At 47.2% G+C, this 18106-nt stretch overlaps 1 protein-coding gene across 7 annotated transcripts in view; it reads right to left on the bottom strand.

The window, feature by feature from the left end:
* FIRRM (FIGNL1 interacting regulator of recombination and mitosis) overlaps nt 1–18106 on the bottom strand; it is a 3243174-nt gene that overhangs the window by 1179556 nt on the left and 2045512 nt on the right. For all 7 annotated transcript variants that reach the window (XM_078686707.1, XM_078686742.1, XM_078686714.1 and 4 more), the window contains one exon: nt 4096–4185. In XM_078686707.1, coding sequence (XP_078542833.1) covers nt 4096–4185 — 90 coding nt within the window. The remainder of the gene's footprint in view (nt 1–4095; nt 4186–18106) is intronic.

Here is an 18106-nt window from a genome sequence, read left to right on the forward strand (position 1 = left end):
TGAAATGGCCCAAACACCTTTGTATCACCCTCAACAAGGTGACTCCAAGTCTCACTATGAGAAGGAAATGAAAATGCCACATTCTCCTCAGTTTGCTCTATCGACTCTGCACATGGCGCCGAGAAGGCAGCGATTTGACACCGAAAAGAGGAGGAATGCCTTAGTCGCTTGATGAAGAACAGACGTCGAAGGTGGATTCGGCCAATGCCGACCTAATGACTCAGATGGCACCACCGAGGGCAAACCTACTGGGGTAGCTCCACTCATCCTCCTTGGGACTCAAGAATATTCCAGAGAAAAGCGAGAGCCCAAAGATGAGATGTAGAGAATTATAGTACTCCCTCACCGGGGAGATCAATCCTCGGCTCCCGGAAAGACAGGGAGACGTGAGGGGGAGTCGTGTACGGCCTCCTCAAACGGCAAGCGGGAGGAGCCTTGGGAGACTGAGTCTCCATGCAGCAAAGTCGGGGGGTGCCGCAACTTCAAATGCCTACACTTACCTTTGGAGGTCTCGGGAGAGTGAAGTCCCAGAGATCGGCATCGTATCCTAGAACGGCCACGTAACCGGACCTCTGTTTTCTAAGATGAATACTGAGCCTGTGAAGTCTCCGAGGACCGTAACAGTCGCGCCACCAATAATTTCATAAGGTGTTCCTTGAGCACCTTCAGCTTCAGCCTCTGGCAGGAGCCGCAATCCTTGGACTCGTTGTGTTCTCCCAAACACCACATACAAAGGTAATGCCGTCTGCAGCTGACATTTGCGGAGTACACAACCCACAAGGCTTAAAGTATGATGACATGGGGGAAAAAACAGACTGTTTCCAAGCGACAAAAACTGTTGAAGTAGGCCAGAAAAAAAGGCCTTAGGAACTGCTCCTCCGGGTCCACGTTGCAGCACGGAAAAGAAGAAACTGACTACTGCACGACAGAGGGGAGTTATTTGACCACACTGACGTCACAACCGGAGTCTGTCATCACGGCGTCGTGAGGCGCCGTCCCCCGGCGCGCAGAGGGACTGCTGAAACATTTCTGTAACCAGTCTGATGCCCTGAGAGAATTCAAAAGTTAAGGAATCTGTGGCTCCATGTCTCTATCAGATGGTAATGCCACTGGATACAGAAGGACCCTGGTTACTGGCTCTACATTTGGAGGGATGGGACAAACAGCCAGCAACTCTACTAGTCCTGGTTAATATTTGCATAAATCCGAGACAAAAATAAAAAATTGTGGAGAAGCTGATCAAACTGCTTCTGGAGTGGAAAGGAGATAAACCGATGCCAAACCTGGTAATTAATGGAGATTTGAAACTGAATCCTTTTCGAGACACACATGAGGGTAGAGATGAGGTGTTACCAGCTTAAAGTCTCCCCCATATAGACATCATGACAACTTTAGGAAAAGGCTCCTGAAGGCATATGAAGCAGCTGGTCTGCTAATATTTAATGGACACTTTCAGGGGACATTCCACCTGCCTGGACAAGGCACTCCTGCCAAATGATCTTCTACCTAGATTACATGATGGTGAGCGCTAGTTTGTATAGTAGAGTAGTTGATTTTAAAATCTAGCACTGACCAGAGAGTGACCATTAACCTGCAAAACTTCTGTCTAAGCACCGACACAACCATATTAGATCGGGAGCGGATAGTGCAGGCTGAAGCTCTCTCTGAAATGTTTAAATGCCTTAAATGGAGCACAGATAATATTGAAGGCTAGGCAAGCAAGGCCGATGGAATCTTGAAGGAAATATCATCTAGCAAGGATGACTCGATAAAGGCATGGGAGTGCCTATCGGAGACCCTAGCAGTAACATATCCGGCCAACAATCCTGGAGAAAGGTAAAATCATTCCTCACAGAAGTCTTATCAACCAGCCGAAGGCAGTTCGAGGATAAACAAAGTGTTTCATCAACTGCGGCGCCACAGGACTCAGTATTACTAGTGTGCCTACGAATGGAGTGCAAGAGAGTAAAAAAGGCGATCAGAAGCATTGTGGGCAAAGTTACTTTACTTTTCCAAACGGACCAATCATAGAAGCCTCTGCAAACTAAACAACAAGCTTGATAAGGGACCCGAGGCAGCAAACAATGCCAATATAAGCGAGACGAAATGGATTAAATAGCAAAGTACGCTTTATAAGGGAAATACAAACAACCATTCTGTCCCAGGTCGAGCTCCGACCCCACATGAAAAAGATCACAGCATTAGCCCACATGAGCCAGTGACCCTGAAAACCAACATCAATGGTGCTACCAACATCCTAGACTACTCAAAGGAACCCTTACACCATCCAATGGATTCCTTGGTAAAAATATTTGGCAACTCCCCCTCCAACTGCACACCTGGCCCTAACTGCATACCGACTGCACTCCTAAAGCACAAAGCTAGCTACAACCTGGGCTGATTGCCTGAATACGATGTTCAAGCAAATACTGCAGACGGAAAGAATTCCGGAAAGCGGGAGAGGCTCAGTGATTCACCCCATCTTTAAGGGTGGGGTAGCCACACCCCCTAGCAACTACAGGTTGATATCATTGTTTGATGTGCCTTAAATATTCCTCAACACTACTACTGCAAGATCTACAGGAGTGGACGGCAAAGGCAAAAAGGCAGCCAATGAATCAAACTGGGTTCACTACAAAGCAAAGAACCACCACCAACCTAATGGTTGTGGACCTCATAATGAAAAGAACATGACACCTGGACGCTGATATTCATGTGTTTTGTGGACTTCAAAGCGACTTATGACTGTGTCCCTCGATGAATGTTCTGGGAAAAACTATGACACTGGGGAATTCCAAAATTCTACAAAATCTACCCAGGTCTGGCTCTTGGTTTTTCAAGGCTCCCTGAACCTGACACTATATTCTTCAGAGGTGAATCCAAAGGCCTCAATCAGAGTTCCCTTCCTGAGATCATAGGATTCAGCCACTTTCTCATTTGTGTTAGGAGTCTATCCCTGGACTTTCCTGAGAGCATTTCCTCCAGATAGCACTCCACAGGCTTCTGTTTACCTGTCTGCTAAGGCAGACCCTCTCAAAAACAATAAACCACTTACTGATGTGATATCACCCTCAAAGAATTTTGGGAAAATCCCTTTGGGCATTTTAAGGTCAAAAGAATACATTTTCTCCCTATTTATTATTGGGCTGCCACCAGAGATGGGTCCTAGGCCCAACTCCTTTCTCTACAGACAGGAGTTGATCTGCTGTAGCTGCTCTCCTGACTAGTCTTTCCAGAGCAAGCTCTTATTCTGGAAGTGCTTCTCGTACCATCAATCCCATTTCCTTTATTTTGATCTTCTGTAAGATCAGAGTCACTCTCTGGATGCTCTTAGTCTTATTTCAAAAGCTCATACACTGTTCCCGGATGCTAAAAAGCACAGAGAGGGCCTGAAAACAACAAACTGGCCAGAAGAATAGCTTCTCTTGGATTCACGTTGGGATGAGGAAAAGAAAGAAACCTGACGTCATCGCACCGCAAGGGACTTATATGGCTCCATTGACGTCATACCTGTGGACGACATCTGGATGGTGCTGGGCGACGCCGCCTCCGCGCAGAGGTACTTCTGGGTAAAAAAATTCTGGATCCAGTCTGATGCCTTGGGATATTCTAAGTTAAGGAATCTGCGGCTAGATGTCTCTATCAGATACCACAGGATCAAAAGTCCAGCAGACAATAAATGACTGATGTCAGCAAACTGCTGAAGTGAAAGTCACATGAAGCAGAATTCACCATTTTCAAGCATGACAGAAGAAGAATGTTTTGACAGGTTTTTGGAAGGTAGCAACCGTTCACTACACAACATACTGCTGAGTAGAAAACACTAGTATGGCACCATTGTTGCCAGAGGAGCCTGGGATGATGGTGGGTGGGTGAGGTGGTGGAGGTGCTGATGCCAAAGGTGGTACTTCAGGTGGCAAAGGCTGAGGAACAAAAGGCACAAACTATTCCAACTGAAGTTTCACTGGTTGAAATCCAAACACCGCCCCCGCCCATTGGCATAGAGGTGCCCAAACACCCCATCAGTTAAAGGGTTAAATCTAAGTTTGTTTTGTTCAAGACAAGTGAAGCTAATACAGTGAGGCTTATACATACCTGATGATCTGAGGCCGTCAAGAAAAGTAAGCGCCTGAGCAGCATCGACAGATTATAAAGCTGACAACAAACTCCAGGGCAAGATTTTATCTGAAAGAAAAAGTGACTTTGGTTAAAATGCCTCCTTTGGCCAGAGTTAAACTATTTAAAAAATATCTGAAGACTTCCACAGGTTGAGTAAATATCTCCAGTTCTCAGACCTGTGACTTCAGAACTCATCTGCTGCCAGGTGTACAATGAATAACCTATGTAAACCATCTCTGGTACCACAATACAACTTGTTAGCAAGTACCTAGGCATGACTTGGGAGAGCATGATGCATTGCAATGCCAGCATTATGAGCCCAGAAACTCAGGACCTGATTGGGACTTCCAGCCCTCTACTACAGGATCTTGTGCTGCAAAGCAATCACCATTGCAATATCTGCCCTTTACAGAGACTAATTTTCAATGGTAAAGCAACAGGTGAGCCTATTTGAAGTTCCATGTAGCTACTCCACAGCATTTTGCAGCTGTGCAAGTGTTCAAAAAGCAAACATACTTCATGTTTCAATCATTTAGCAAAAGGGCCATAACGAGTGGGTTTTCAATGGCAATCACCGTATGCAGCATGCTGACTAATTTTTACCAGCACAAAGCAACTGATCATGTATCTGACATGAGTGGAACAATGGAAAAGACCATTTTACCATGTTCTTAATTGCAAAGCTACAGTGTAAGAAAGACAATCAGGCCAAGTGTCATAGATCTCAAATGCATGTCAAGTTGATTAAAATATACAAGCAAAACTGTGCCCTCACATTTTCCTGATGTGATGTAATTTCCTTCGGTAACAATGTATCTATGAAAGACATATATTAGTTATAGATTCCTTATCTTAGAATTACCTCCAGGCGTCAGACTGGATTCCGGAGAAATATTTTCTTAGCAGTATCCCTGCACGTTCGTAGGTGGCGTCAGTCGACTTTGCGTCCATCGTCGGCGCCGTGGTCGTAGGAACGACATTGGGGTGTCTACTTAGACGGCGCCCCTGTGAGCTGACATCAGTTCTGACACGAATTTCTACATCAGAAGCGCGGAGCTATGCAAGACACAGACCACTGGTGCACAAATCTAGTGCCCCGCAAGGGAGTCCCTATCCCTAGAAGTCAATTTACAGAACAGGGAGGATGGGTGGGGCGGTAAGGAATCTAGAACTAATATATGTCTCTTACATATACATTGTTACTGAAGGTAATTAACTTGTTCATCGGAAAGAGACTATTAGTTATAGATTCCTTACCTTAGAATAAATACCCCAGCAATACCCACCCAGGAGGTGGTTCTGCAAACTAAGTTCCACCAAGAAGTTCTGGAGAACAGAACTGACAAAAAAGCTGCCACCCCCGGACTTGGCTGTCCAGGTAATAGTGTGTGGTAAACGTGTGAAAGGATGCTCATGTGGCTGCCTGACAAATATCAAGTAAGGAAACTCCACGTCCCAAAGCAGTATTGGCTACCATCGCCCTGGTAGAGTGTGCGCGCAGACCCACTGGAGGTTCCTTTTTAGCCAAAGAATAGCAGATGTTAATGCAAAGTACAACCCATCAAGAGATGGTACGTTTGTGCACTGCCCGACGTTTCTTAGCGCCCACATAACACAAGAAGAGTTGATCGTCCACCCGGAAGTCTTTAGTGAGGTCAAGGTAGAAAGACAGTGCACCTTTTGGGTCCAGACGATGGAGTCTCTCCTACTCTTTGGAAGGGTACTTAGGCAGGAAGAAGGTGGGCAATGTGATGGTCTGACCTGCGTGGAAAGACGTAACCACTATGGGCAGAAAAGAGGGCCTAGTACAGAGGACTACATTGTCTGGATGAACAGCAAGAAAGGGAGGTTTAGAAGATAAGGCCTGAAGCTCACTCACTCTGCGAGCAGAGGTGATGGCAAGCAAGAAAGGAGTCTTCAAAGTAAGGAGACGAAGAGGACAAGTATGTAGTGGCTCAAAGGAAGCACACATAAGTTAAGTGAGGACAAGGTTCAAGTCCCACTGGGGCATTACGAAAGGAGAAGGAGGAAATATATGAGTAATGCCCTTCAGAAATCTGTTAACGCACGCAACCTGGGCTTCATCCTGTACTCCTCCCTCTCGATGACCAGACAAGTCAACGCCGTCTCCTCATCATGCTTTCACACCCTACGCATGCTTCTCAAGATCTTCAGATGGATCCCGACCGAAACCAGGAAGACGGTCACCCAGGCCCTCGTCACCAGCCGACTGGACTACGGAAACACCCTCTATGCCGGAACCACAGCCAAGCTACAGAAAAGACTCCAACGAATCCAGAACGCCTCCGCCCGACTCATCCTGGACATCCCCCGACGCAGCCACATCTCCGGCCACCTGAGGGACCTGCACTGGCTCCCCGTCAAAAAGAGGATCACGTTCAGGCTCCTCACCCACGCACACAAGTCTCTCCACGACCTGGGCCCCAAGTATCTCAACGACCGCCTGACCTTCTACACGCCCACCCGCCAGCTACGGTCTACTAGCCTCGCCCTCGCCGCACCACGCATCTGAAGAGCCACCGCCGGAGGCAGATCCTTCTCCTACCTGGCGGCCAAGACATGGAACTCCCTCCCCATCCACCTTCGGCTGACCCAGGACCATCTCGCCTTCAGGAGACAACTCAAGACCTGGCTGTTCGAGCAGTAGCGGACCCCTTCCCCCAAGCGCCTTGAGACCCTTCCGGGTGAGTAGTGCGCTATACAAGTGTTACGATTGATTGATCGATTGATTGATTGATGGTTAACAATTCGGGTCTTGAAAAGAGAAGGCTGATAAGGGAGGCGAAAAAAGACTGTAATGGCCAAAAGAAAGCCTTTAAGAGTGCCCGGTGCAGAGCCCTGCTGGGCCAAAGAGAGAATGAAGAGGAGAACCTCTGAAAGAGGGGCAGAAAGGACATTCACAGCCTTTGCTGTGCACCATGCCACAAATTTGTTGCATCTACAAGCATATCCCGTTTTAGTGGAGGTACGCCTGGCTGCCAAGACGACATTGCAGACTTCGGGAGGAAGGTCCAAAGCTGTCAACTGCAGCTGCTCAATCTCCACGCAAGGAGGTGGAGACTGGACAAGTTTAAGTGGAGGACCGTACCTTGATGCTGCGACAGAAGATTCTCCCGAAGAGGCAGTTGCATCGGAGGATTGATGGCCATGCTCAAGAGCTCGGGTAAGAGACTCTTTGTACCCAGTTCGGAGCCACAAGAATGACTTGTCCCCGGTCACACTTGATCTTCTTCAGCACTCTGGATAGAAGTGGTAGAGGCGGAAATGCACGGGCCTGTGGCTCTGGTTGGAAGATGGTGGGGCACCCCTTCCGTAGCCACAAAAGAGGCGAAAGACAGACTGCATGCGACGAGAAGAGATTGCGAGGCCCAAGGATCTGGCTGTAGACCTAGAGTTCTTGAGGCGCTGGAATGCATAGTTAGCCTTGCCACCAAACAGGTGACGGCCATCAAAGGGCATGTCCAAAAGGTTAGATTGGACATCCCCAGAGAAGGGAGAGGTCCTCATCCAGGCGTAACGTTTCAAGGCTACCAACATGGAACCTGTTTCTACCCAGCGAGTCGGCGATCCAGCCCACACCGAATGGCGAACTTTGCTGTGTCTCGACCCTCAGCAACAGCTCAGGTGAGCATGGACCGGACCTCCTACAGACACTCGGTAGCATCTGTGAAACAGTGTTTCACACCGTGTGTGCATAACAGCCCAAGAGACATGCGGTGTTCACCAACCGCAGTCCTAAGCTGGCAGAAGAAAACATTTCTTCCTAAGATGGTCCAGCTTCTTGGATTCCCTGTCTTAGGGAGCTGTAGGGAATGTGCTATCTTATGTAGATGAGGCTTGGACCACCAAGCTCTCGGGAGAAGGGTGTTGGGAGAGGAAAAGTGGGTCGCATGGAGCCGGCGGTGGCGTTGGGCAATTGTCCTGTTCACAGGAGGCCCTGTACTGGGCTTGGACCAAGTGCCCAGAAGGACATCAGTGAGTGCCTTATTGAAAGGCAGCAGGGGCTCCGAAGAGACCGCTGCCAGCTGAAGCACCTCAGCCAGGTTAGTCCTGCCTACCACCGTAGGAAGCTCAAGGCCCAAGGCCTCAGCCGCCCTACACAACACCACGGCATAGGAAGCTCTCTCCTCCATAGCCACGGTTGGGGGAGAAAGCATACCAAGGTCTACTTGCATCACCCAACTCCTCTCTCCAGTATGGCTCTTCCAACTGGTCTGCAACAGGGTCAACAGACCCCTCCCAGTCATCCTCACCCTCTCCTGGCTGCCACTCAGGGTGGTAGGGAATGCTAGGGAAGAACAGCGGTACAAAAGTACCAGTTGGCGACCATACCTGCATTGGTCCGGCTCCAAGTCAGGGATGGAGGTGGGGTCGGCACTGGTCAGGGCACAACCAGCATCGGGGGCGTCGTCACTAGAATCGGTGCCAGGGAGGGTACCGTGAGGTCAACCGGCGCCAATCTAAATCCAGGCCTGGATCTTCGGGGGCCCTCAGGCGCGCCGGTGGAGTCGGGATGCCAAAAGATGCCATGAAGCACTTTGTAAAAAGCTTGTGGCAGGGCAGGGGACGTTCCAGTTTTAGCCTATGACTACTTTGTCCATGCTACCACTAGGATAGCTGGTCTATAAGGTTGACTTTACAACCATCACCATAAGGGTTGTTTGGACTGATACAGGGTGCCCGCTAGAATAGTGGATATCACATATCAGGCCAACTTCTCACAGTGGTTGCGCTCCAGGCACCAGAGGCACACGAGGTGCAGATCCGTGACAGACATCAGTTTGTGACAGGAGTCACAAGGCTTGAAGCCAGTCCGACCATGGGACATCCTTCGTGCTACCAGGAGTCGATAGACTCGAAAAAGATGTCGACAAAAGTCGGAAAAAGGTTTGTCAAAAAATGACTAAGGGGCACGCTCTCTCCGGATCTGCGCAGGCTGGCGTGGAAAATGAAAGAACTGACATCAGCGCGCAGGGGCGGCGTCTAAGTAGATACTGCGTCATCCTTCCAGCAATTATGATGCCATCGACGAACGCAGGGTCGACCGAGGCCACCTATCAACGCGCAGGGGTACTGCTGAGAAAAAATTAGCCGGATCCAGTCTGACACCTGGGGGTAATTCTAAGGTAAGCAACCTATGTTATGTTATGTTAATTGAATTTATAAAAGCGCGCGATTACCCTCGGGTGTCCTAGCGCTGAGCTCTGCTTAAACGATAATCGGAGGGGTTCAATGAGTAAAGAGCCAGGTTTTCAGACCCTTTCTGAAAGAAAGGTGTACGGCATTTCTCAGATAGAACGGTAGCTCGTTCCATGCCTTGGACGTGCAGGTAATGAAGCTCCTACCTCCCCAACAATTTTTTTTTTTATGGTGGGTATTTAGACATTGTTTGCTCCTTCGGAGCGCAGGGTCCTGGCGGGGGCATACCATTTGAACCTTTGCCTCAGATGGTCAGGGCCAATACCATTGAGAGCCTTAAACGCTATGCACAGGGCCTTAAAACAAACCGGGAGCCAATGTAGCCGAATTAATTCTCTTTTTACCGAAACATATTTTGCTGTGCCTGTCAATAGCCTGGCGGCTGCATTTTGAGCTATCTGAGGCCTATTGACATGTTGATATTGGGCATTCAGATAAATGCTATTACAGTAGTCCAAGCATGACAAAGACTGTAACTACCGTCCTAAAGTCCATTTCAGAGAGATAGAGTTTAATTTTCATCAGAATTCGCAAGATCATGAAGCAGGAAGATACTACTGAACTTATGTGAACATTGAAGTTCAATCTATTGTCCACTATGACCCCTACATTTTTTACTTTTAGAGTTGGAATATGATGATTTCCCAACTCGGTAGGCACCAGTCCGGGGTCCAAATATGAGTATTGTTTCCAAATACAATCACCTCGATCTTGCTTGAGTTTAGTTTTAGACAGTTCGTCGACATCCATCCTGCTGTGGCTTGCATACAGTCATGAAAGCGAGCTCTGGTTTCTTTTTCATGATGGTTTTTGAGGGATAGAACAATGTGTGTATCATCAGCGTACGAGGTTAGCTGGAAATCGAAGGAACTGATGACTGCTGCTAATGATATCACATAGATAATAAAAAAGGATGGGGCTTAGCGAGGACCCCTGGGGAACCCCACAAGGCAGGCTAAAAGACTTTGATTTATGGTTATCCAGGTCAACAGTTTGGGTTGTATCGGATAGGAAGGATTGAAGGAGTTTACACGCAACCCCACATACCCCAACCCCAGACAGCCGATCCATTGGCACCTTGTGGTGGACCGTGTCAAAGGCTGCCGACAAATCCAACATTATCAAAACAGCCTTCCCACCGCAGTCCAGAGCCTCCCTTATCTCTTCGCAAGATTTGATTAGGGCAAGTTCCGTACTGTGATCAGCTCTGAAGACATATTGAGTCTTATCGAAAACATTACTGTTATTGCAACAGGTGCTAAGTTGAATGTTCATGTCCTTTTCTATCATTTTTGCGGGCAACGGAAGCCCAGAAATTGGCCGATAGCTGCAATGATCAGAAGGGTCTGAGGTAGGTTTTTTTAAAGAGAGGAAGAATTTAAGCCTTTTTCCAATCTATCGGAAAGATCCCAGTGGCAAAAATGTTGTTAATCAGTGGGTTTAGAACAGAGCATATGGTTTCCGGAATAGATTTAAGTATTGGAACTGGGCAGGGATCAATGGGGGAACCTGAGCAAGCGGAGCTAAGAAGTTTAACAGCTTCTTCTAGCCCAAGAGGTGAAAAATGGTCAAAGACTAGTCCGGAATCTGGATTTTCTTGGATTGAGTTCCCTGGAAGTAAACTTACTTCATGAGATTCCGGGGAAAAATGGAGAAAATACCTTCCTCTTTTTGTAGAAAAAAGGTAGCCAGAGTTTCACACAATTCTGGACTGCTATCCTTTTTAATAACATTAGGTGAGGCTAATTTTTTCACTTTTTAAAAGGCTCTTTAGGATTTGATATCGCAAGGAGGATTTTACTAGAGAAAAAGCTCTTTTTTGTTTCCGTCAATATCTCTTTATAATATTTAAGACTGTGCTTATAATTCACTTTGTCAGTGATATTGTATCCACTTCTCCAGATTCGTTCAAGTTTTTTGCAGGCCAGTTTCTGAAGTTTGAGCTTGTCAGAGTACCACGTGCCGATGGGTGAGCTCGCTTAGGAATCCATTTAATAATTGGAACCAGTTTTTAGCAAGCTATATCTATCCAGACGGTATAAGCCTTAGCAGCTTTATCAATCTCAAGAGTGGGAAGACGTAAGGTACTGTTCAGCTCCTCCTCTACTTGTGTTCCCTCTAAGTCTTTCCATGCCCTTTTTTCCAACGTCTTCGATGGAGCCATTTTGGAAATTGGGTCTAATGGCTCCTTCAACTAAAAAATGATCGCACTGTGGTCGGACCAGGCCGGAGGGAATACCTCAGAACAACATATCTGAGGGTTGTTTGAGAATATCCCATCTAAGGTGTGTCCTTTGAGATGGGTGGGACCCACAACCAACTCCTTGAGTTCCCCAGATTCCATTATTCAATTCAGGCAGGTGGTGTCTGGGTCATTGAGGTCCTCTAGATAGAAATTGAAATGACCAAGTACCATGAAAGAATTTAAGCTCATACCATCTTCAAGAAGGGTGCCTATCGATTCCAGGAACACCATTTAAAGACCGGGCAGACGATAGAGAAGAACCCCTTTGAGGATATATGATACTGAGCATTGATGTTAAAGGAAAGTGCTTTGCAGAATGTACTGGATTCGGAATGGAATACTGCTTTCAGAGAATTGTGATAAATAACAGCTATCCCCCCCTTTCCTCAGGGGTCTATCCAAGGAGTAGCAGGAAAATCCTGGGGGAGTGGCTTTCACAAGGTCAGGCCCGGAGGCTTGTTCTGTCCAGGCTTCCGTGATAAATGCTATTTTACTATTGTGTTCTTCTAAGAGAAGTGCACATTCTATACTGTGTTTAACTAGGGACCTACAATTAAAAATAACACACTTAATAGTGGATCTGGTATCTTTAGAGAGATTTAGAGGGGCATATTATGAGGGCCACAGGCTGGTTGATCAAAAAGAGTACAGTGCACAGCGTGTGCCCAGGGCTTATAAATCAAATGCTGCTAGTGGACTTGCAGCACTGATTGTGCCACCCACTGGAGCAGCTTGTAAAGTGTGTCTCAGGCCTGCCGTTGCAGAGCCTGTGTGTAGTCTGGTACTGCCATGCTGACTAGGCCAGTGCACCCACTGGCTAGTCCCTAAACCTTCTCTTTTCTACATATTAGTCACCCCTAAGGTAGGCTCAAGGGCAGGGTGCATAGTAGGTAAAAGGTAGGACATTCCCTGATGTGTGTGGCATGTCCTGATAGTGAATTACAGCCATTTTGTTTTTCACTATTGCAGGGCTACCTGTTCCCCATAGGCCAGAATGAGCAGTTTGATTATACATGTTATAATCCTAACGGACTCAAGGAACATGGTAGAAAAACAAATTTAGTATTCCTGAACTCAGAATGATAAAATACATCTTTTAGTGAAGTTAGTTTTAACATTCTGTGTTTGAAAACACCACGTTTAGAAAGTAGGTATTTTCTTGCCTAACTGACCAAGCCTGCCTCTGCTAGGTTGTGTATTCCCGAATGTATGACGTTACAACGCATACTTTTACAACGCCTACCTTTACAACGCATTTTTTACACCGCAACATCCATTACAACGCACACCATTACAACGCATGCCATTACAACAAATTCTTTGAAACTACCTTTACAACGCATTCCACTACAACGCATACTACATTTACAACGCATACCATTACAACGCATTACATTACACTACATGTAAGGTAAGTGTTGGATAGTGTAGGGGTAAAAATTACTATTCTAACTCCAGGGGTGCAGCAGTAGGGTAAGTGTTGGATAGTGTAGGGGTAAACATTACTATTCTAACTCCAGGGGGTGCAGCAGTAGGGTAAGTTTTGGATAGTGTAGGGGTAAAAATTACTATTCTAACTCCAGGGGGTGCAGCAGTAGGGTAAGTGTTGGATAGTGTAGGGGTAAAAATTACTATTCTAACTCCAGGGGGTGCAACAGTAGGGTAAGTGTTGGATAGTGTAAGGGTACTATGTGTTGTAATGGTATGCGTTGTAATGGTATGCGTTGTAATGGCATGCGTTGTAGTGGCATGCGTTGTAGTGGCGTGTGTTGTAGTGGCGTGCGTTGTAGTGGTGTGCGTTGTAGTGGTGTGCGTTGTAGTGTCATGCGTTGTAATGACTGCGTTGTAAATGCATGCGTTGTAATGGATGTTGCGTTGTAAAAGTTTCGTTGTAATGGTTGTATACCGTATTCCCTGTCTGGTTTTTGAGTGACAGGGGCTGGGGTTCTCCAGGAGACAGTGTGAGTCAGCATAGGGCTACTTAGACCTATCTACATGTAGAGTGGTAGGAGGAGTTGCACCTGGGCCTGAATAGGGCTGTGCCTGCCTTCCACAATGCTGGCTCCACCTCAAGTGATGTGTCTGATGACCCTGACCCACACTGTCAAAGGAAAGGAGGAGTCCTGTAAACAAAGTGCTCCAGGACTGCACAGAACTGGTTTAGACTAGGTACAGACACTCTCTGCCTTCAGAGACAAATGATTTTGGGGTATAAAAAGGCGGACCCAGACACCAGTACTTTAGATCACTTCTGGGAATCAAGACAAACCTTTGCTGAGGAGAAGAACCAGGAAGCTGAAGGAGGAAACTCTGTGCTGTGTGTGCGGGGATTGGCCTGCAGTGGTTGGTTCATTGCCAAAGAAAGGAGAAAAGAAAAGGACTTAGTGTGCTTTTCATCAACTTGAAGAAGAATCTCCAAGGGCTTGAACTTGAGCTTGCCTCCTGCCTGAAGTCTCAGGGATACAAGACTTTACCAACTAGCCCCCCCATAAATTCCCTTGCTTTTAATTGAAGTACATAAATATAATGAAAATGGTACTGTCGTGACTGGTGACTGTGTGTGGGTAACAGGTTTAGACAATGACAATCCAAATCATACAATTGGACATAAAAAACAATATGATCAAGAAAATTCACTATAGAATGCAGCAATCCTAGATACCGATTATTTCTTTAGTTCATTAGGATTTTGTGGAAGTGGATCTATACAGCACGTCGACGTTTCGACCCTATATGTGTAGCGCTGATTTGTAAGCGTCTAGGGTGGGTCTTCCTCAGGACTGGGGTGTAATTGGACAGCCTATGAATGTAAGATACAGTGTGGTCAGAAACTTGTGTAGGTAAAGTGCAAGTACAGCCAAGAGCTGGTATCTCGTAGGTATTTCCAGCTCACCTTGATTTGGGTGGGTGTGTCAGTTGATGATTCCTGGGCTGTGAGGATGGAGATGGTCAGCCGACTCTCTCCAAGCGTGTGGTTTGCGCAGATTTCTAGAGGTAATTAATTAAATCGCAGGTTACTGCTATTGGTTAGAAAGGATGTCTCACTTCCAGGTATGGTTGATAATAGACATACGTTTGGTTATTCTTTGGATCTTCAACACCGGCTGGTGGGAAGATCTTGGAAAACAGGGCCGCCGTGGCAAGCACCTGAAAACAAGAAGCGATCCGACATGAGTGGTGGGATCTAGAGTGCCAAGTAATGATGTGCTCAAGCATGATGACATGGGCTGTGCTGACTGACTGTAAGCGAGGTTCCCAAAGTGCGTGATTTGTGGCTTGATTAAAAACGGGGATCTCGCGGTGAGTCGACATATTACAGTGACTAGACAATTGTTGCCTCTGTACGTATATTGAACTACATCGCCGTTAACAACACTGCTCCGTGGATGCGAGCTGGGAAGCCGGTGTGCCGTCAAACCTATTATAGTGACTAGACAACTGTTGCCTGTGTCCGTATGGTAAACTCAGTTGCCATTGAAAACATTGCTCGGTAAACGCGAGCTGGGAAAGAAACCGGTGTGCCGTCAAACGTATCGTGCCTCAACAGGATAACGACTAGGTTTGGTGTGATCCTACGCCCCGGATCGTGAAGTTAAAAAGGTGGATAAACCGTGTGGATGTCAGGTGTTACGGATACATGCTTGTGGTGAAAACTACCCTGCTAAAACTGGCTGCAATCGTGAAGATTTTAAGGCATAACATGAGTGCCCGATGTCTCGTCAACTCCACTGCACAGCAGTAAGGAACAGACGCATCCACTCCCCTGAGTGTAAGGAACCGACGCATCACCTTCCCTGTGTCCCTTTTGTTTGTTCTGCGTTACGCATCCAAGGTACATTGAGAGTAAAGTGTTGCATTTACAACTGGAGAGAACTGAGCTATTTTCTACCATTTTAAAGTCTATTTTTGAGTACCGTATTGTGGATTTTTGTTGTTTGGATGTGTTTTTTATTTATTTATTTTTATTTTATTTTTAACCGTGACAGGAATAGTACATACAATGAAAGAGAGTCGCGCCTCACCCTGGGCACAGCAAACCCACTTCACACTGGACAAACACAGCCTTTCAGCCCACAACCCGGAGGTCGGGTGGCGTAGAATGCGAGTCAATGCTGTTCTCCCCAGCCAGAGGCACATGTCATACATGAAAATTGCTGTCACATTTCAAACAAATATACACAACTAAAAACAAAAGATGCCGTACTTGCTGCTATATAATCCGTGTACCTGTGGCGCTATCCTATACATCCTCTTAGCGCCCGATCGGCTATGGACCGATAGAAGGCCTCTGACGTGATGCCAATTCCCACTTTCGGGGGCAGTAACCGCCCATTCCGATTCAATCCTCTGCAGGGGCCGAAGTGACATCAACGGGTAGCCCAGCAATGTGGCTCTCATCACTCTCTGCCACCTCCCCCGCTGAAGCAGCTAGACGCCTTTTGTAATCCGGCGGGGGATGGGGGAATCTCATCATCTAAAATTTTACCTATAGTACGGAACACCTTACCCCAAAATTGTCGCACCCCCGGGCACTCCCAGGCTAAGTGTAAGAACCCTGTGTTACCAGCCCCGCATCGATCACAATTCGCATCGATACGCAGACCAAATCTGCACAATCTTTCCGGAGCGTGATAAACTCTAATTTAAAATGTATTAATCAGTGTCTTCCATTTAAGGAAATACGCCTTGTATTAGTGCAACAGTGACTCCACATATCGTCGTCAACTGCAGTCTCCAAGTCTCGTTGCCACTCGAGACGTGCTTTACTATACCCTGTCGCTCTACCATTGAGGGCCATCCTATAAAGGGCGGAAACTATTTTGTTCGGCGAGGTTGTTTTAATCACATGCGTGAGTTCGAACAATTCTGTGGGTTTTATTAAGTCATCTCCAAGTTGCTCCCGCCAAGCCTCTCTCACTCGGTGGAATTGGAAGCGTTGGAGCCTTGTGGGTGCAGCCCCCGGTGCAAGCGCGTCCGCTAGTGATTTCAGCGCCCTCCCCCCTCAAACATGTCACCTGCCGTAATTATGCCCAAGTCGTTCAGGGCCTTGATCAACCCCTTTTCAGTGCACGGAGGGAGCCAAACCATCCATTCAATGGGCATCAGCGGGGAGTACAAAAATGCCCCAGCATAATACTGCAACATCACCTGCAAAGCATGTCTGGGCGAGTTTAATGAGTCTAGCAATCCCATACGTCTATCCACCGGTTCAAATATTATAGCTGGCAGTGGCTTCGGAGCTGCATAAAGCCTCTCAAGCTGTACGAACGGCTGTCATGTATCCAGCCGTGGACATGCGCGGCATGCGCCACTCGGAAATATAGCTCAAAGTCCGGCGCACCCAGACCTCCGAGGTGGAATGGTAGAACCAAAACGTTCCACTACACCCTAGCTTGCTTCCCTGCCCACGCTAGCTTTATCATCAAAGATTTAAGACGACTAAAAAAACATTTCGGTAAGACCATAGGGACAGCAATCTAGGTAGTACTATCATTTTCATGATCGAAATCCTACCTACCAAAGAAAGAGGGAGACCCACCCAAACATTCACGTTATCCTCTAGCCGTGCTATGGCAGTCCCGTAGTTCTTGCGCATAACTACCTCCGGATCCGTGTGCAGCTGTATACCCAGATAACGTACTGAGTCAGTGGACCACCTCAAAGGATACTTCATCTCAAACTGCTTTGTAGACGCGGTCAGGGTGAACGCAATGGACTTGTTCCAATTGCCCGTTAACCCAGAGAGGGCCCCAAACCGCACCACCTCCTGCAAGAGTGGCGCCAGGTTTTGTTCTGGCTCCCGGACATAGAGTAGGGTATCATCCGCATAGGTCGAGATGATCAAGCGATAATTAGGAAAGTTCAGCCCACGATGGCTGTGGTATTCCCGCATCGCACAAGCCAACGGTTCCGCAACTAGCGCGTAGAGCGTGGGCGACAAGGGGCACCCCTGGCGAGTGCCCCTTCGGATAGGGATCGGATCCGTCACACGATTCCCAGGTCGAATATGGGCCGTCGGGTCTGAATACAAGGCAGCCATCGTCTGTAGGAACCCCTGACCTAGTCCTAGTCTCGTTAGTACCGCTCTCATGAAAGGCCACTCCACCGAATCAAATGCCTTCTCCATATCTAAAAACACGGCAAGAGCCTTCCGTTCCTGGGAAGTGTGCTGTAAAGCACCAAACACAGTCCTTAAATTATACGTAATATTCCGACCCGCCACAAATCCTGCTTATTCTGGCGCCACTAACTCCGGGGTCAACAGTGCCAACCTTGTCGCGAGGATTTTCGCATAAATTTTAGTCACGACATTCAAGAGCAACAGCGGTCTGTAGGAGCCACACTCCTCTGGGGGTTTCTCCGGTTTCGGGAGTGCCACAATCAATGCCTCTCTCATAGAGGCTAGATAGAAAACAACTACGGGTGGGCTCTAATCAGCAAGGCTGAGCCAAATTAACAAAAAACAAAAATACGATGCCAATGCTGATCTGTATAATTTAAACAAACAATGTACTGGCCAGA

The sequence above is a fragment of the Lissotriton helveticus genome, chromosome 1_1 (genome assembly GCF_964261635.1).
Source record: "Lissotriton helveticus chromosome 1_1, aLisHel1.1, whole genome shotgun sequence".
Classification (NCBI taxonomy): domain Eukaryota; kingdom Metazoa; phylum Chordata; class Amphibia; order Caudata; family Salamandridae; genus Lissotriton; species Lissotriton helveticus.